The sequence below is a fragment of the Dipteris shenzhenensis genome, chromosome 5 (assembly GCF_047967505.1).
Source record: "Dipteris shenzhenensis isolate YYH24624 ecotype China chromosome 5, Dip_SZ_1.0, whole genome shotgun sequence".
NCBI classification, from domain to species: Eukaryota; Viridiplantae; Streptophyta; class Polypodiopsida; order Gleicheniales; family Dipteridaceae; genus Dipteris; species Dipteris shenzhenensis.
This window is the reverse complement of record NC_141600.1, coordinates 48,476,625-48,497,405: the sequence shown is the minus strand read 5'-3', so window position 1 is coordinate 48,497,405 and position 20,781 is coordinate 48,476,625. Positions and strand designations below refer to the sequence as shown.

At 44.0% G+C, this 20,781-nt stretch overlaps 1 protein-coding gene across 1 annotated transcript; it reads right to left on the bottom strand.

The window, feature by feature from the left end:
- Positions 1 to 18,094: 18,094 nt before the first annotated feature.
- LOC147902122 (pathogenesis-related protein 1A/1B-like) lies at positions 18,095 to 18,915 on the bottom strand. Its single transcript, XM_087375226.1, has 2 exons — positions 18,799 to 18,915; positions 18,095 to 18,636 (listed from the first exon to the last, which is right to left on the bottom strand). Exons 1-2 carry the CDS (start codon positions 18,848 to 18,850, stop codon positions 18,179 to 18,181), a joined length of 510 nt encoding a protein of 169 aa, XP_087231352.1. The 5' UTR covers positions 18,851 to 18,915; the 3' UTR covers positions 18,095 to 18,178.
- Between the last annotated feature and the right edge of the window lie 1,866 nt (positions 18,916 to 20,781).

Below are 20,781 nucleotides of genomic sequence, written 5' to 3'. Positions count from 1 at the left end.
TCATGATGCTGATTGACGACTACAGTAGAAGGATATGGATATACTTCCTGAAGACTAAAGATGAGGCTTTTAGTAAGTTTAAAGAATGGCATGTAATGGTCGAGAAAGAAACGGGGAGGAAGGTGAAGAAGTTGAGATCAGATAGAGGTGGTGAGTTCACATAAAGTGAATTTGAAAGTTACTGCAAAAGTCATAGGATCAAGAGGCAGAAACCCCCGCCACATAGCAAAATGGAGTAGCAGAGCACAAGATGCACATCATCTGCGAAATGGGCAGGAGTATGATGAAAGGGAAAGATTTACTAAAGACTTTCTGGGCTAAAGCATGTAACACGATAGTTTACATTCTGAATCGTAGCTACACGAAGGCTATGAATGGGATGACTCCACTACAGGCATTTTCTGGTAAGAAACCTTCAGCTGCACATTTGAGAGTTTTTGGATGTGACTGTTTTGTGCATGTCCCTGATGCTAACAGGACTAAATGGGAACCGAAGAGCTGAAAATGTATTTTTTTGGGCTATAATGAAGAGGCGAAGGGTTACCATCTCTATAACTCTGTTACTAAGAAGGTAATAGTAAGTCGCAATGTGGTCTTCTTAGAACAGCCGCATCAATTGGAGGAGGATGCTTCCTTCCCAGACAACCAAGACCAGGATATCCATCCAATACAACCATCAACAGCAGACCAAACTCCCCCAATGGTGCTCGGGAGGATTCAAGATAAAGAAGAGGAAGAAGAGCTTGCAGAACCACAACAACAACAGCCATTCTCAAAGTGGGTAAAGAAGCTTTTGGATGGCAGAGAACCTCCAGCCATTGAGGAGGAGCCATCCGAACACTGCCGGTCCAAGAGATTAGAGGAGCAAAGAAGGGCGCAGGAACACTTGGTCAACTACGCTTTGATGACAGAGGTGATCCGTGCTAAAGAACCCAAGTGTCTTGAAGAGGCAGAGGGGGATGATAGGTGGATGGAGGCTATGCAGTCAGAGTATTGCTCCAAATGAAGAACAACACTTGGGACCTTATGGATCCACCACCAAAACGCAAGGTAATTTTCACCAAGTGGGTGTACAAGACCAAGTACAAGTCCGATGGCACGCTGGATAAGTACAAGGCTCGGCTCATGGCAAAAGGATTCGCACAAGTACATGGTTTTGATTATCAAGATACTTTTGCTCCCATAGCTCAACTAACCCACAATTCACTATGTTTTGGCTTTAGCAGCATAGGGAAGTTGGCCCATGTTTCAGATGGATGTAAAATCCGCCTTTCTGAATGGAGATCTCAAGGAGGAAGTATACGTGAAACAACCACCAGGTTTTGTGATCCCCGGTTCAGAAGGTAAAGTCTATAAACTAAAGAAGGCACTTTACGGGCTGAAACAGGCCCCACAAGCATGGTACCAGAGGATTGATGCCTACTTTTTGCAAAACGGGTTCAGGAGGAGCCCATTTGATGCAAATTTGTATATCTACAGAGAAGGAGGCAGGTGTATGATCGTGGTCCTTTCTGTGGACAACCTTGTCATAACAGGGAACCATGAAGAGAAGATCTCATAGACAAAGCAGTTGCTAGGAAGAGAGTTTGAAATGAGAGACCTTGGACTGATGCATTTCTGTTTCGAGATTGAGGTTTGGCAAGAGCCAAAACAGATCTTCATTTCATAGCTGAAGTATGTTGGAGAGCTACTGAAGGCATTTGGCATGGCTGAGTTCAAGACAGTTGGCACCCCTATGGAGGTTGACGTGAAGCTCTCAAATGAGGATTCATCACCACTGGTGGACAAAGCGAAGTACAGAAGGCTTGTGGGCAGTTTGATTTACTTGTGCAACACGCGGCCGTGGACATCAGCTTTGTGACTGGTGTACTAAGTAGGTTTTCCAATAAGCCCCGGGAGAACCATTGGAGGGCAGGGATGCGGGTGCTGAAATACATCAAAGGCACACTTGATTATGGCATCACCTATACCAAGGGCAACACCTTGATCAGATTTTGTGACTCGGATTGGGTAGGAGACGTGGACAGCAGGAGATCAGTGACAAGTTACTATTTCTCACTTGGATCTGGAGCTGTGTCATGGGTCAGCAAGAAGCAACCCATAGTTGCTCTTTCTTCTACCGAGGCTGAGTACAAAATCAGCATGTTTTACTTCTTGTGAGGCAGTATGGTTGAGGAGGATTTTAGGGGACATGGGTGCAGTGTAGAACAAGCTTATGCAATTATCATGTGACAATCAGAGTTGCATGGCAATTGCAAAGAACCCTGTGCTCCCACCGACCACATGTTAGAACCGTGGTGCAGAATAGAGCAACTAACCTACAGTCCCCATTCGGCCCAGAGCCATTTGGGATCATCTGGGACTCCAAACGCGCCCCGCAACCCGAGAGTGGGCTGCCCCGAAAAATGCTCCATCTACCCTTAGTGTAGTTAGTCATGGGATGCCTTCCCGCACTTGCATGTAGCCTAGTTGGCAGTGTGCCAACTCTATCTGAAGCCATCTAGCCATCAGGCCACACATGGCCCCCATCTGGTGTCCAAACTAGGACCTACCAGATAATCGAGCTACTCAAATTCCTTCTCCTCATATAGGGGGGCTTACAAGTAGAGTTAGCTGGTTTCCGTGTAGTTACATGAGAGTGGAGCATTGATATCTAACACCCCCCCTCAATGTCCACCCACAAGTGAACTTACTTTTTTGGCCCAATGCCAAGTCAATGAAGATGCGTCTCTAGCAAGTCTCTCTCAAGAGTCTTCGTGAAGATGTCCGTAGCATTCTCTGTAGTTGGACAGTACACCAAGTCGACCTCTCCATCCATGATGAGCTCGCGTAAAAGTGATATTGAATCTCAATGTGTTTTGTGCGAGCGTGGAGCGGTTATTCGGTAGGTCTTGGTTTGGACACCAGATGGGGGCCATGTGTGGCTTGATGGTTGGACGGAGTTGGCACACTGCCAACTAGGCTACATGCAAGTGTGGGAAGGCATCCCATGACTGAACGCACTGAGGGTAGATGGAGCATTTCCCAAGGCAGCCCACTCTCAGGTTGCGGGGCCCATTTGGAGCCCCAGATGATCCCAGATGGCTCTGGGCCGAACGGACACCATAGGTTAGTTGCTCTATTTTACGCCATGCTTCTATCGTGTGGTCGATGGCCTATTTCAAGACCGAGGACCATTTTGGGTAGACTGGGTCAGTCACCCAATTGGGTCTAACTGACTATGACTGGTGACTATATAAGAGCAAGCTCGTGGAGCCCGTTTCATCATTGGCTATAGCAACCCTGATTCCTTAGCATCTAGCCTCCGTGCTCTACTGTTTCCAGCATGCCATTGAAGCTTCTCTCACAGGAGCGCATGGTTGGGAGGTAGCACCATCTATTGTATCAGTTCTACATTAATCAAATTTTTGATTCTCCATACTATCTGTTTTCTCTCTTGCATACAAGATCCTGTTATCTATTGAGCACAGACGTTGTATTGTTTTCTTACATGGTATCAGAGCCTGGACTCTAGCAAGAAGATTTGGTAGTGTGTTTCTGTTTGCGAGCAGATTGTGAGAGATGGCTAGCCTGCAAGACAGCGAATCCCACCGTTCAGCGAAAGCGAAAAGTTGGATGACACTAACTATCCACTCTGGAAGTTCAAGATGAGGACCATCCTAAGTGCATATGAGCTTTGGGATACTGCTACTGGGGTGGACTTGAAGCCGGTTCCGAGACTGAGTCCGGCCAATGCAGGACAACAGATAGTACCAACTGCGGATGAGATTCTCGCGTGGACAAGAAGAAATGCAGATGTGCTGTGTTCTATTGTCTGCAGTGTGAGTGACTCTGTCATGGCATTAATTCAACATGTCACCACTGCGGAGGAGGCATGGACGGTCTTGAAAAATCAATACGAGACCATGAATCAAAAGCAGATTTAGAATTTGGAGACTCAACTCGCGAACGAGAAACTATCTAAGTCTGAATCAGTAGAGAAGTTCATCACCAGGGTAAAGAATCTGCATGATCAAATGACTGCGATTGGCATCGCGATCACCAATGAGAATCTAGCATGAAGGTGCATACGGATTCTCCCACCAAAGTACGACAGTCTTGTTACAATGCTGAATACGTAGAACAAAAATCCACCCCTCAACTTTGAGGATTTCAATGTGATGCTTCAGGAGGAGATGCGTTAAAAGATGAGGATTGGATAAGATTCGCGGCTTTCTATGCTGGATCAAAGAAAGGTAAGGGTAAGGACTCTGGTAACCCATCTTCTTCTGATGATAAAAAAAGAAAGAAGAAGATCAAGTGCTTCTATTGCAATAAGGCAAGGCAGAAGCAGAATGAGTGCCGGAAGAAGATTACAGATGAGAAGAATGGAGTAAAGAAAGAGTCTAGCAACAGCGCATAGGCAGTACTAGTAGAGCTATTCATAGCAATTGAGGAGATTTGCACGGAGGTAGTTCATGTACCTGCGGATGAACCTTGGATCATCGATAGTGGTGCATCACACCACATGACCAATCGGAAGGATTGGTATACCTCTCTACAACCGATAGGGAATGACATCCTGGTAGCAGTTGGCAATGATGCAAAATGTCCAGCAAAAGGAAAAGGTACAATTGCTCTCAAGTCAGATGGAGTTGTAAGACAGTTGTTCGATGTTCTTTATGTGCCAGATATCAAGAGGAACTTGTTGTCCGTTTCTGCGATCATGGATTGGTACCTCAAAGTTCAATTCGATAAGAATGGTGGACAGATTCTAGATCTTCAAGGTAAAAGGTACACAGCACAACAACATCTATGAACTCTCAGCTTTCAGTGCTCGAGCTGATGTGAAGAACACTAAGCTATGGCATGAGAGGTTTGGTCATCTAAACCTTAGTTCTTTAAAGGAGATGCATAAAAGTAGAATGATTGCACACCTACCAGAAATTATAGATCTACCCGATGTATGTGAAGCTTGCATGATGGGCAAGTAGCATCGACAGCCCTTTCCTAAAGAGGCCAGTAGGGCAAAGGCTCCTCTAGAGCTCGTTCACACGGACCTCTGCGGAAAGATGGAGACATAAGCTTTGGGTGGTTCCTACTACTTCATGACGCTGATCGACGACTATAGTAGAGGGATATGGATATACTTTCTGAAGACTAAAGATGAGGCTTTTAGTAAGTTCAAGGAATGGCATGTGATGGTTGAGAAAGAAACAGGGAAGAAGGTGAAGAAGTTAAGATCAGACAAAGGTGGAGAGTTCACATCAATTGAATTCGAAAGTTACTACAAAAGTCACGAGATCAAGAGGCAAAAACCCCTGCCACATACATCACAGCAAAATGGAGTAGCAGAATGCAAGATGTGCATCATCTATGAAATGGGCAGGAGTTTGATGAGAGGGAAGGATTTGCCAAAGACTTTCTGGTCTAAAGCATGTAACACGACAGCTTACATTCTGAATCGTAGCTACATGAAGGCTGTGAATGGGATGACTCCACAGCAGGCCTTTTCTGCTAAGAAACCTTCAGCTACACATTTCAGAGTTTTTGGATGTGACTGTTTTGTGCATGTCCTTGATGCTAACAGGACCAAATGGGAACCGAAGAGCCAGAAGTGTATTTTCTTGGGCTACAGTGAAGAGGCGAAGGGTTACTGTCTCTATAACCCTGTTACCAAGAAAATAGTAAGTCGTGATGTGGTCTTCTCAGAACAGCTGCATCAATTGGAGAAGAATGCTTCCTTCCCAAACAACCAGGACCATGATATCCATCCAGTACAACCACCAATAGTAGACCAAACTCCCCCAATGGTGCTTGGGAGGATTCAAGATAAAGAAGAGGAAGAAGAGCCTACAGAACCAAAACAGCAACGGCCATTCTCGAAGTGGTTAATGCAGCTTTTGGACGGTAGAGAACCTCTAGCCATTGAGGAGGAACCATCCAAACACAGCCGGTCTAAGAGATTAGAGGAGCAAAGAAGGGCGCAAGAACACTTGGTCAACTACGCTTTGATGACAGAGGTGATCCATGCTGAAGAACCCAAGTGTCTTGAAGAGGCACAGGGTGATGATATGTGGATGGAGACTATGCAGTCGGAGTATGGCTCCATAATGAAGAACAACACTTGGGACCTTGTGGATCGACCACCAAAATGCAAGGTAATTAGCACCATGTGGGTGTACAAGACCAAGTACAAGTCCGATGGCACATTGGATAAGTACAAGGCTCGGCTCGTGGCAAAAGGATTCGCACAGGTACATGGTTTTGATTATCAGGATACTTTTGCTCCCATAGCTTGACTAACCACAATTTGCAGTGTTTTGGCTTCTAAAGCCCAGGAAAGTTGGCCTGTGTTTCAGATGGATGTAAAATCTGCCTTTCTGAATGGAGATCTCAAGGAGGAGGTATACATGGAACAACCACCAGGTTTTGAGATCCCCGGTTCAGAAGGTAAAGTCTGTAAACTGGAAGAAGGCACTTTACGGGCTAAAACAGGCCCCACGAGCGTGATACCAGTGGATTGATGCCTACTTTTTGCAAAACGGGTTTAGGAGGAGCCCATCTGATGCAAATTTGTATATCTTCAGAGAAGAAGGCAAGTGTATGATCGTGGTCCTTTATGTAGACGACCTTGTTATAATAGGAAACCATGAAGAGAAGATCTCGCAGACAAAGCATTTGCTAGGAAGAGAGTTTGAAATGACAGACCTCGGATTGATGCATTTCTGTTTGGGGATTGAGGTTTGGCAAGAGTCAAAACAGATCTTCATCTCACAGCTGAAGTATGCTGGAGAGATACTAAAGGCATTTGGCATGGCCGAGTGCAAGACAGTTGGCACCCCTATGGAGGTTGACGTGAACCTCTCAAATGAGGATTCATCACCACTGTTGGACGAAGCAAAGTACAGAAGGCTTGTGGGCAGCTTGATTTACTTGTGCAAAACATGCATGTAGCCGGACATCAGCTTTGCGAGTGGTGTATTAAGTAGGTTTTCCAATAAGCCCCGAGAGAACCATTGGAGGGAAGGGATGCAGGTGCTGAAATACATCAAAGGCACTTATGGCATCATCTATACCAAGGGAAACATCTTGACCGAATTCTATGACTCAGATTAGACAGGAGACGTGGACAGCAACAGATCAATGACAGCTTACTATTTCTCACTTGAATCTAGAGCTATCATGGGTTAGCAAGAAGCAACCCATAGTTGCTCTTTCTTCTACTGAGGCTGAGTACAAATCAGCATGCTTTGCTTCTTGCGAGGCAGTGTGGTTGAGGAGGATTTTAGGGGACATGGGTGCAGTGTAGAACATGCCTACGCAGTTATCATGTAACAATCAGAGTTGCATGGCGATTGCAAAGAACCCTATGTTCCACGCTCGCACAAAACACATTGAGATTCAATATCACTTTGTACACGAGCTCATCATGGATGGAGAGGTTGACTTGGTGTACTGTCTGACTATAGAGAATGCTGCGGATATCTTCACAAAGGCTCTTGGAAGAGACTTGCTAGAGAGGCATCTTCATCGACTTGGCATTGGACCGAAAAAGTAAGTTCACTTACGGGTGGACATTGTGAGGGGGGGTGTTAGATATCAATGCTGCACTCTCATGTAACTATGCGGGAACCAGCTAACTCTACTTGTAAGCCCCCCATATGAGGAGAAGGCATTTGAGTTGCTCGGTTATCCGGTAGGTCCTGGTTTGGACACCAGATGGGGGCCATGTGTGGCTTGATGGCTGGACGGAGTTGGCACACTGCCAACTAGGCTACATGCAAGTGCGGGAAGGCATCCCATAACTGACTGCACTAAGGGTAGATGGAGCATTTCCCAGGGCACCCCACTCTCAAGTTGCGGGGCCCGTTTGGAGCCCTAGATGATCCCGGATGTGGCTTTGGGCCGAATGGCCACCATAGGTTAGTTTCTTTATTTTATGCCATGCTTCTATCGTGTGGTCGGTGGCCTCTGACCCCTAGTCGACCATTTTGGGTAGACTGGGTCGGTCACCCAATTGGGTCTAACCGACTACGACAGGTGGCCATATAAGAGCAAGCCCGTGAAGCCTATTTCATCACTGGCTATAGCAACCCTGATTCCTTAGCATCCAGCCTCCATCCTCTACTATTTCTAGCATGCCATCGAAGCTTCTCTCACAGGAGTGCACGATTGGGAGGCAGTGCCATCTATTGTATCAATTCTATAGTAATTAGAATTTTGATTCTCCATACTATCTGTTTTCTCTCTTGCATACGAGATCCTTTTATCTGTTGAGCACAGACGTTGTATTGTTTTCTTACACTCATTATCGCAAGCTCAAAACAAGCTAAAAAGAGAAACTCATGCTCCCTTTGCATTCATGCGATGTGCAGAGAAGCTAATACCGGAAGAAGAGCACTGATCACAAATACAAAGAAACTCCTACTCCCTTTCAATTCCTGCAACCTGCAGAGAAGCAAATAATGGTCACAAATATGATTGCTAAGCTCAGAGCAACTGCATATATTCGATGACATAATGTGAAAGAAAAAGAACAACCCTGGCAAGACCATCTACATATTTCTAATAGGAGGAGATGGAACCGGTAAAACAACTCTCGTGCATGCTCTCAATCAAGATCTACTGCGTTGGTGTAACAAAAAACCCAATTCAAATGTCAAATCTATATCCTTCTGCAAGGTGCCACCGACCTTGACACTACCTTACTAATTTTCTAAGAACAAATCAGTCCTTGGACACTATTAATACATATTTCCATGCACCCACACTTAATGTTTACATTTTTCCTCCATAGATAAGAAAATGAGCAACTTCCCTCATCCAATATCTCTCTCAAATGATCTCAATAAAACTACTTGGCTCCATAAATAAATAAAACTAAAAGTGGACATGGTCATTGAGCTATGTGTAGGAAACTACAACACATACGATGGTCCCATAAATGGAGCCAATGGGCAATTCAAAGCAATGAGAACGTCTAATTCACTTGCAGCTTTTTGGATGCAATTTTGAAATCCCAACATAGGAGCACAGACATGGCAACAAATCTGATACCTAAACTAGAATTCTATTGATAAAAAATGGACCACAATACTTCCAATTACAAAAGAAATCCAAATAGGAAATAATACAAACCATGTTGTAACATGAATGCAGTATCCAACCCAACCGGCCTCAGCAAAAGAATAGTGCATCATGCACAGGGTTCAACATTGGAATCACTATGCTTTGCTCTCACAGGTAGGCCACAACATTGTAAGCAAGGCATTGAAGGAACATGGTAGAGAGAGGGAGAGAGAGAGGGTCAGCTAGAGAGAGAGGAAGTGATACTCAGAAGGAGAGATAATGAAATGGAAATGAAATGACGAGCAATGAATAAAAATGAGAGTACTCACATGTAGACCAAAGAGCTTGTAGCTTGATACTTGATTAATTTGATACTAGACAAGTACAGCTCTTATATAAGAGCACACACACACATATGAACACCTATGCATATGGGATAACTCCCAATATGACATGTGGCATCCATAGGACTCACTAGACTATAAAACACCCCCTAGACACCTAGTACACTCATTTTTGACTCACTTTGGCTTCATATTCCAACACCCCCCCATGAAGGAAAGGTCAGAGACTACTGGAATGGAACCAAGAATAGAGCATGACAATGATGGTCTAAGGTGAGGGACTATTGGAATGGAACCGAGAATAGAACATGACAATGATGATCATCAAACTGTGCACCCTATGTAACTCAAAGGCTAAAGTCTAAGTGTGTTTAGAGGTTGATCCAAGCACCCATGGCTTGAGACTCAACATGCTCAGAGGCTCATGTTATAGCATGGCTACATGACTAGCTCATAGGTCTAGGTATACACCAACATCTTGGAACTTGGCTAGGCTTGATTAACGAGACCTATCAAATCCAATACATGGCTCCCACAATACATCCCCCTCTTAACCTATCAAAGCCAATACATGGCTCCCACAGTACATCCCCTTTTGGATCCAGGGGCTAATGAGAGACATGGAGCCACACACCAAAACAAAATAGGAAATACATTGTTTTAGGAGGACTATCCAAGGTAGAGAACCTTTGACTCAACACACATGATTTATTTGCATTCATTTTGGGGGACAACCTAGGGCAGAGTATCCTTGACTCAAACAAGAAAGTAGTAAAGATTCATTTTATGCATAGCAAGGGTAGAGAACCCATGTGCCTAAAGTAGCTACTGCACAAGAGTGTGCATATCCTAATGCAAAGAGGTATGTCGGTGAGGAACTAGGCGAGAATGCCCTCAAATTATGTGTCGATGAAGGCCATAGGAGCAGCTACCAAGGGAGATCACGTCATGACTCTCAATGTGCCGATCAGAGAGTCATTGAATGCACAAAAGAGGGTCAAAAAAATGAGCGAAAGTGCTCAAGGGAGCTGCCCAAACCACCTGGAGGTCACGAGAGTCCAAATCTAGGCAAAAAATGCCAAAAAATAGCCTAAAACTACTTGGAATTGCGTTATGACAACTTGTACGACTCTTGGCACTGTCGCACATCCGCGTGCAGAGGTCCGTATGAATGTACGGATGTCTGTACAGCTATACTGACAAAAAAGTCAAAAAACAAATTCCTTGAAAAGGTGCAGGATAGGGTCGTTTATGTTTGGGAAGTGCCAAAATTTCAAAAAACGTAGAATCAGACCTCAAAAGGTCAAAAAACAGTCGCTAGACTGTCCAAAACAAGTTTCTGGTGACCAACTGACGAGGAATGTCTGCCAATGCTGAGGGAGAACCACGAACTGATGCGGGAGTGAGATGAACTCACAAACGAGGACCACGGAGTACTTGATGGCAAGGAACCAAGGCGAGGCTAAGGGAAGGGAGGCTCTACCTTAGAGGAGAGGGGAACTTCCATTTGCGGGCTTCTCTCATCCTCTAGATAGAGCAAGAAGAAGGGGAAGGTAGGAAGGAAGGCTCTGATACCATATGAAGGAACATGGTAGAGAGAGGGAGAGAGAGAGGGTAGGCTAGGGAGAGGAAGTGATACTCAGAAGGAGACATAATGAAATGGAAATGAAATGACGAGCAATGAACAAAAATGAGAGTACTCACATGTAGACCAAAGAGCTTGTAGCTTGATACTTGATTAATTTGACACTAGACAAGCACAACTCTTATATAAGAGCACACACACACATATGAACACCTATGCATATGGGATAACTCCCAACATGACACGTGGCATCCATAGGACTCACTAAACTATAAAACACCCCCTAAACACCTAGTACACTCATTTTTTATTCACTTTGGCTTATATTCCAACAGGCATCATATACATGGCACTTTCAAGAGTCCATGTGCCAACGAAAATCTCTATCTCAGAAGACCCTTAAATAGTACTCACTTACACGTAGATTTGACTATTGCTATAGAGATGCAAAGACTTCTTACATCTGCAGCTTAGCGATTCTATGTACCACGTCTTGAAAACTGGAGCAAAAAACATGTTATCTTATAGACATTGAACACACATTCTTTGCAACTACATGTAGCCAATTTGAATGTAGATTATAATCTCAAGGAACCTAACTTACTCTATCTCACCAAAACTAGTACCGCACATCCAACAGACATCCAACAGACTACATAAATAGACAAAAGTACACTACAATCACCACATTCCAAGGAATGGGTACATTGCTCCTATACAAACACAAACTTCATAGTTCTTGGCCTTGAAATGATGACAGCAAATTTTCAACCAAATCTAAGGCAATCAATGTTTATTATTTCAATATATTGAAGCAAGGCTTGCCACCTTCACACTTTCTTAGAGCACTTATCACAAGCATTACTCACCAAACCATCTACTTTCCTGACTTTTGCTTTAGGGGATTTCAACATTGACATGCTTGAGTGTTCACAAAAGCAAATGCAACTAGTAAACCTCATGGAACAACATCATTTGGGACTGGCAAACAAAGACCCTACGACAATCTATGGACCTTGGGTTGAACATATCTGGACAAACACACCACTTACCAGAGCTACATTGGGACAATCAAGCATATTGGACTGATCATAGTCCTGGTGGTTACATTGCGTATCAATTCCCACCACGCCTACCATCATTTGTAGCACCTTAGAATTCCAAACACAAAAAGCTAACAAAATTCAAGCAAACACACCAATTCCCAATAGGTGATTTGCAGCAACTTAGGCATACTCCAATGCCTGCCCCCCATTATTTATAGTACCTTGCAAATCCATCCTTAACTTTCTAAGCTCAAAACAACCAATGTGTGTTTCCTTGGTGTAACTGGCATCCAAAGCACAAGTGGTAAAACTAATGAAATTAACTAAATAATGATGTTTGGATATTGCAACACCTCAGTTTGTATCTTTGTAGCAGCAATGCCATAAGTACTTTGTCTGGTCTACTTACTAGTCTTGTACTTGGTTATTCAACTTAATTGTTGTACTTCGTCATTCGCTTGGTCAACTGTTACAGTTAGCTACCACAACAAATGCTAGTTAATGAAGTGGGCCAACCTTGTATTTCCCAATAAAGTACCTAGCAAAGAAATTATCACGGCTTTTACTTTTGAGTAAAAGTCAATGCTTATGTGCACTTGTGCTCTCTTGTTTAAACATATTGTAGTATGAGATTTTAGAAATTTTAAAAATATTCAAGTATTATAACTCCATTTCAGTGATTTAATTAATGCTTAAACCGATCTTGGCTTGAATCAATTTATAATTAATATACCTGTGGAGTATTATAATTCTTTTCATACTTTAGTACAAATGAACTATTAAAATATATAAATAAAAAAGACATTTAAAATACTAACCTAGTAAGAAAATACATTTGTGTTTACTTTAGATATTTGGATAAATAAATATGTTTAAAATACATGTAAAATATATATATATATGTAAAACACATAATACATAATTAATAATAAATATATTCAAAGTACATAACTCTGTATTTTCTAAAATATACATAATGAATATATAAACACATAATACTAATGCTAATACAAAAAAATGTAAATATATAAAATGGAATAGATAAATTGAGTATAAGTACTATACTAAAATATTTTATATCTTTTTAAATCTCATATTGAATTAATAAAATATATTTTAGTATATTGCAATCATTAAAATATATTTAGATATGTTGATAAATAGACATACAACTATAAGAAAACAATACAACGTCTGTGCTCAATAGATAACAGGATCTCGTATGCAAGAGAGAAAAGGAGATAATATGGAGAATCAAAATTTTGATTACTGTAAAACTGATACAATAGATGGCGCTGCCTCCCATCCGTGCCCTCCTGTGTGAGAAGCTTCGATGGCATGCTAGAAACAATAGAGGATGGAGGCTAGATGCTAAGTAATCAGGGTTGCTATTGCCAGTGATAATAATGGCCTTCACGGGCTTGCTCTTATATAGCCACCAGTCATAGTCGGTTAGACCCAATTGGGAGACCGACCCAGTCGGCCCAAAACGGTCGACTAGAGGTTGGTCCCAAAATAGGCCACCGACCACATGTTAGAACGTGGCGCAAAATAGAGCAACTAACCTATGTTCCCCGTTCTGGCCCAGAGCCATCCGGGATCATTTGGGGCTCCAAACGGGCCCCGTAACCCGAGAGTGGGTTGTCCCAAGAAATGCTCCATCTACCCTCAGTGTGGTCAGTCATGGGATGCCTTCCCGTACTTGCATGTAGCCTAGTTGGCAGTGTGCCAACTCTATCTAAAGCTGTTCAGCCATCAGGCCACACATGGCCCCCAACTAGTGTCCAAACCAGGACCTACTGGATAACCGAGCTACTCAAATGCCTTCTCCACATATAAGGGGCTTACAAGTAGAGTTAGCTGGCTCCCACATAGTCACACGAGAGTGGAGCATTGATATCTAACACGCCCCCTCAATGTCCACCTGCAAGTGAACTTACTTTTTTGGCCCAATGCAAAGTCGATGAAGATGCCTCTCTAGCAAGTCTCTTCCAAGAGCCTTCATGAAGATGTCCGTAGCATTCTCTGTAGTCGGATAGTATACCAAGTCGACCTGTCCATCCATGATGAGCTCACATACAAAGTGATATTGAATCTTAATGTGTTTTGTGCGAGCGTGGAACACAGGGTTCTTTGCAATCACCATGCAACTCTGATTGTTACATGATAACTGCGTAGGCATATTCTGCACTGCACCCATGTCCCTAAAATCCTCCTCAACCACATGCAATTGTGGGTTGCTTCTTGTTAACCCATGACACAACTCTAGATCCAAGTGAGAAACAGTAACCTGTCACTGATCTCCTGCTATCCACGTCTCCTGCCCAATCTGATGGGGCATCACCTATACCAAGGGCAACATCACCAGATTCTGTGATTCAGATTAGGCAGGAGACGTGGATAGCAGGAGATCAGTGACAGGTTACTGTTTCTCACTTGAATCAAGATGTTGCCCTTGGTATAGGTGATGCCATAATCAAGTGTGCCTTTCATGTATTTCAGCACCCGCATCCCTGCCCTCCAATGGTTCTCCCGGGGCTTATTGGAATACCTGCTTAGTACACCAGTCGCAAAACTAATGTCTGGCCACATGTTGCACAAGTAAATCAAACTACCCACAAGCCTTTTGTACTGCGCTTCATCCACCAGTGGTGATGAATCCTCGTTTGAGAGCTCCACGTGAATCTCCATAGGGGTGCTAACTGTCTTGCACTAGGCCATGCCAAATGCCTTCAGTATCTCTCCAGCATACTTCAGCTGTGAGATGAAGATCTTTTTTGGCTCTTGCCAAACTCCAATCCCCAAACAGAAATGCATCAGCTGTCATTTCAAACTCTCTTCCTAGCAACTGCTTTGTCTGTGAGATCTTCTCTTCATGATTCCCTGTTATGACAAGGTCGTCCACATAAAGGACCACGATCATACACCTACCTCCTTATTTGTAGATATACAAATTTGCATCAGATGGGCTCCTCTGGTATCAATCCACTGGTACCACGATCATGGGGCCTGTTTTAGCCTATAAAGTGCCTTCTTTAGTTTACAAACTTTACCTTCTGAACCGAGGATCACAAAACCTGGTGGTTGTTCCACGTATACCTCCTCCTTGAGATCTCCATTTAGAAAGGTGGATTTTACATCCATCTGAAACACGAGCCAACTTTCCTGTGCTGCTAAAGCCAAAACACTGCGAATTGTGGTTAGTCGAGCTGTGGGAGCAAAAATATCCTGATAATCAAAACCATGTACCTGTGCGAATCCTTTTGCCATGAGCCGAGCCTTGTACTTATCCAACATGCCGTCGGACTTGTACTTGGTCTTGTACACCCACTTGGTGCCAATTACCTTGCATTTTGATGGTCGATCCACAAGGTCCTAAGTGTTGTTCTTCATTATGGAGCCATACTCCGATTGCATAGCCTCCATCCACCTATCATCACCCTGTGCCTCTTCAAGACACTTGGGTTCTTCAGCACGGATCACCTCTTTCATCAAAGCATAGTTGACCGAGTGTTCCTACGCCCTTCTTTGCTCCTCTAATCTCTTGGACCGGGGGTGTTCGGATGGTTCCTCCTCAATGGCTGGAGGTTCTCTGCCGTATAAAAGCTGCTTTACCCACTTCGGGAATGGCCGTTGCCATTGTGGTTCTACATGCTCTTCTTCCTCTTCTTTATCTTGAATCCTCCCAAGCACCATTGGGGAAGTTCGGTCTGCTGTTGGTGGTTATATTGGATGGATATCCTAGTCCTAGTTGTTTGGGAAGGAAGCATCCTCCTCCAATTGATGCGGCTACTCTGAGAAGACCACATTGTGACTTAATATTACCTTCTTGGTAACAGGATTATAGAGATGGTAACCCTTTGCCTCTTTACTATAGCCCAAGAAAATACACTTCCGGCTCTTCGGTTCCCATTTGGTCCTGTTAGCATTAGGGACATGCATAAAAAAGTCACATCCAAAAACTCTGAAATGTGCAACTGAATGTTTCTTACTAGAAAAGCATGTAGTGCAGTCATCCCATTCACAGCCTTCGTGTGGCTACGATTCAGAATGTAAACTATCGTGTTACATGCTTCAGCCCAGAAAGTCTTTGGCAAATCTTTCCCTTTCATCATACTCCTGCCCATTTCGCAGACGATGCGCATCTTGCACTCTGGTACTCCATTTTGCTATGATGTTCGGCCTCTAATTCATAGGCATTCTTCTCTTCTTGCCACACACCTTTCTCTCCTAACCAAACTTGTATCATACATTCCTTATTGCCTGAATGATACTATGGGCTAATTGAGAGATTAAATTCCTAGTCTAGACACCAGTCGTCAGATAGGTTTGTAAGATGTTGAAGTCTGCGGCCTGCTGTCCTGAGAGAAGCTTTTAAAATAACTTGCTAGTCTGACCAATTCCTATGGCCTTGCTTGAATAAGCATAAGCTGCTATTTTAAGAATATGTGCATAAGCTCTATGGACTACTATTCTTACTCCACTCAATTCCTGACTGAAGACTTGCATGTCACTACCTAGTAGGATAGCCAAATGTTGACGGTCTTTTTTCAACACCTCGCATTTGACTAAACCCTGTGCCTGACTAAGTGTAGGTGTGTGTACAACTCATAGAAGATGCTCTCTCTTGCAATCCCAAGGTTGCTTTACAAGGTTTTTTAATTTGTGCAGGGTGTTTGAAATTGATGCCGACATAAGTTCTAACAAATGGGATTTTGTGCTGCATGGGCAAAATATTTAAAGACAGGTGATTAAGTAGAAGGAAAGATGTAGTAGATCTAAATACAACTCAATGAAACAATGAGTAATTGCATTCAATAAAAAGTAAACAGCTTGTGGTTGCACTCGAACACCTCACTCTCCTAACTTACTTTTGTTTGCCTCGATTTGGACTTAGAACTCTATGAGCCAACAACTCGTACTCTAACATTTGCGTGTACACACGACTATCTAGAACTCAATTCTGCATCCAAATCAACAATCGAGACTAGAACGGGTGCCTTTCTACAATACATTCTACTCCTATGTACTTAGACTCGCCACCTGGACTAAGACGGTCGAGTTCACCTGGTTTTGCTGGATTGCATCTACTAATTGGCCCAACGTCATCACTTGAGTGACCCTTTGTGACCTTTAGAGCTACATCGCTTTGATCTTTGGTCAGCTAAATCCTTTTCTTACTTCCCGAGGTGGACCTCCACCTGAGTTGGAACCTGACCTAAGCCATCTGTTAACCTCAAGATTAAGAGTTAAACAAATGAGTGAAATTATATCTTGGTTTAGGAACGTTAGAATATTTATTTTCCTTGCATTTATCCTCTCTCTATGTAAAGCACATTGTTGCATGATTATCTTTACCATGTAGGATTAAAATTTGTGAAAGAATTGTAATCTAGCAACCACTTCCATTTTCTCTTTATTACTCTCCCACACCACTTTCGTCTTACTTTTAAAGCTTTCATGAATCTTGATCTAGTCACGCTTGCCTCCCCAAAGTTCCCTTTTTGCTAATGATATTAGTCCATCATTTTGAGTACCCTATGTCTTTCCTACTCAGTTTCGGACACATGGTGAGCTTAAATTACATTTTTCAATTTGAATGATGAAACAAGGTGAATGCTCATAAATCATTCATAAGGCCGGCCTGAGATGTGGAGTGCGGAAAAGAGGTCGGAAAGGAGAGAGAGAGAGAGAGAGAGAGAGAGAGAGAGAGAGAGAGAGAGAGAGAGAGAGAGAGAGAGAAAATATAGGAGGATTTTTAGGTGAAAGATATGGGAGAAAAAAATTTGAAAATAAAAAATGGTAATTTACTTCTTGAAGATGAGTTTCATTACTAAGGCTACCTTGGTAGTTTGATCCATCAAATTATCCGGAAGAATAGCAATGTTTCATGCTCTCACAGAGAAATGAGTAGTTGTGACGCGCTACATCCTTGCTGATTGCACAATCTTTGAGCACAAACACACAGAAAAGTAGACCTAGAGCATGTTATATATAATATATATTTTTACAAAGGTAGTTAACTTTAACGGTATAGTGGATGTTATATATATATATATATATAGGTAACCTTAACGATATAGATACATATTTTGTCGATACTGTGGTAATAGATAGTGATGCCGACTCTCGTTGAGGGATGCTATGAGCAATCAGGCAGCAGAGAAGATGATGTTGTAGTCGGTGGAGCCATAGGGGCATGACAACGTGCGATCTGGACCTCCCTGAACAGCACCTTGGCATCGATCAGGAGCAGGGCAATCCTGTGCTGGGCAAGCGGCATTGGTCGGAGCGACCTTGACGCCCAGGTTGAAGCCTGCCTTCATGGAAACGTCGTAGTAGTCTGTGTTGGCGAAGCCCGCCACTGTGATCTCGAACTGTGTCATCCCGCTGGGAGGGCCTGTGTTGCAAGCCTGCCCCCCGCATGCCCCCGGCACCGCCCACATGGTTGCTGATTCCCACCTGGGCGTTGCACCCACATCCCATGCTTGCCAAGGCCCCAGCTCCCTGCACCCTCCCCCAACATCCTCGTGCGGCACCCAGTACTTGACACACAGAGTGGAGCCTGCGTTGTTCAACACATGCAGACTCGTCGCTGACCCGCGCACAACTGCGTCATACCGATTCAGTGCAGCATTAGGACTTGTTTTCACAGAACTAGGTCATTCAAACGGCAGGTATTCACGCCTGGCTGCTTCAATCATGCATGGACCTCATCCATAGACACACGAAAAGTACTTTGTAGAACGAATTCTTACACGAAACTTCTCACCAGTATATAGAAGAGCGATGAGGAGGAATACGACGCTTCTCGATATCTTCATGACTGTCCGCAGACTGTCGAAAGGCTGCACTGTCGAACAACTCCCCCGCGCTCGGCTTTTATTGGGCGTGCCATTGCACCGTAACTTGCACGCAAACGTTGCGATGTTAATCTGAACGCGGTCCACGAAAAGCTTGTTAGAAAGACGACTTAGTAAAGAGAGCTCAAAACAAACAGTCCGATGATTTAACATTCCAACATGGGCTGAATGTGCCATGAAGTAGTAGGATAACTGTTTTGAAAACGGCCAAGGACGTCTACTCCCATCGATAGATCGATACAGATGGAACGAAATCTCAGAGAAAATCTATGGGCTCAAGACCGAGGGCCTCGATCATACTTGATTATGAAAAAGGACGCCTACTGGAATCGATAGATCGATACAGCTGGAACGAAATCATTACACGAAAACATATGGGCTAAGACCAAGGGCCTCGATCATGCTTGATTATGAAAAGTGGATTATGTTCTAATGAGTCTTCCTTTCACACTCATTTGTAGGGTAGAGGGGCGAAATACTATGGCACTAGCACCCTTGTGGCCTCCATACTTGGCCCACCCTAAAGGGCTTCCTCGCCCATCAAGTGGGCTAGAGCAAAGACGATATAGGAACCACCATGTGGCTTTTGTACCCACAACTCTCCACTATCCACATTGTAGTAATATACCTATGCATATCTACATGTTCTCTTGGAATATTGCTTGCGCAATGACATCTATTAGATTTTTGAGTGTTGCTAAAGCCAAAGAAGTATTCCATTGTGGGGTTTAGTAGAGAAGCTAGATGCAATTATCCTAATGTTGTGTCAAAACTAGGTTGGTAAAAGTCATTTTCAAGCCTACATAAACATGGCATAATTGTTCTACTACAACAATCAAAAGAGAAAGGAGACAATATTTCCTCATTGCATTTTGCTCATCCACCATATAACCTAAGGAGGTTAAGGTTAATTTTTTTTTTTGCCGAAAAAACAGTGCTAATTATATTACTTCGAGAACAAGATACAAGAGGTCAACTTATAGCTGACGGGCTGCGTTCACAAATCGGACACAGCCCTAAAAGGTAGCATAATAAATCATACTCTCACGGAGGGATATGACGAGTGTGAATGAACAGCCATCGGGGTGGTGAGTAGTGCCACCGAAGGCCCTGCGTAGTCTGCTCGAAGAAGAGGCCCTGTGTGTCCCAAGCCCGGAGGAAGCGTCTCCGCTTCTCCTGACCGGCCCGGGAGTCTCCCTGAATCTGGTCCCACTGGTCTCTGAGGGTATGAATAATCTCACTCCAAATCTCCGCCATGATCTGGGCAGTCGATAAGGAGGTGCCACCGAGGATCTGCGCGCAGCGCGAGGTCCAAATGTGCCACCCTGTAATGCTGCTAATAATCTCCCAGACTGGCTGCCTCTCCCGAACTCCTGTATCAGCCTCTGCTAGGTGCTGCGGGATACCCTCGAGCGGCCCCCACGTCCCCTGTGTGATAAGGAAAGTGGGGTCTTGCTGGCATGCCTCGAATAAGTGATGAAGACCAGGTGCGGTGCTGCACCAAACGCGCCCCAAGTGATCAATCCTAGCTCTGGTGCTGCGCGAGTAAGAAGCCCGAAAGTCCACCTCCACACCTGCTCGATGCTAGGGTCGGTACGCCAGACCTTCCCCAAAAGGCCTACGACCCGAACCCTCTGCCACGGGAGTAGGGGGTCGATGAGCGCATCCTCTCTCCTGAGTCGTCCATCCCCAGAAACCGTGAAGAAGGAGATAGAGGAGTCATCCATACGTCCTGCGATCACCAGTGGGATGCCACGGGGGGTGAACTGTCCCAGCCAGCGGGTGTCACCAGGCATGAGGACCTGAGGCTCAGGTGGAACCAACCAAATAGCTGGGATCACACCGTCGATCTCCGTGCGTCTCGCCTGGACTCCACGTGCACCTCCAGCTGT

Coding starts and splice junctions, on each gene's coding strand:
- LOC147902122 (XM_087375226.1), bottom strand. CDS start 18,850: ATGAAGATATCGAGAAGCGTCGTATTCCTCCTCATCGCTCTTCTATAT. Junction 18,637..18,798: donor CATCGCTCTTCTATATACTG/GTGAGAAGTTTC, acceptor GGTATGACGCAG/TTGTGCGCGGGTCAGCGACG.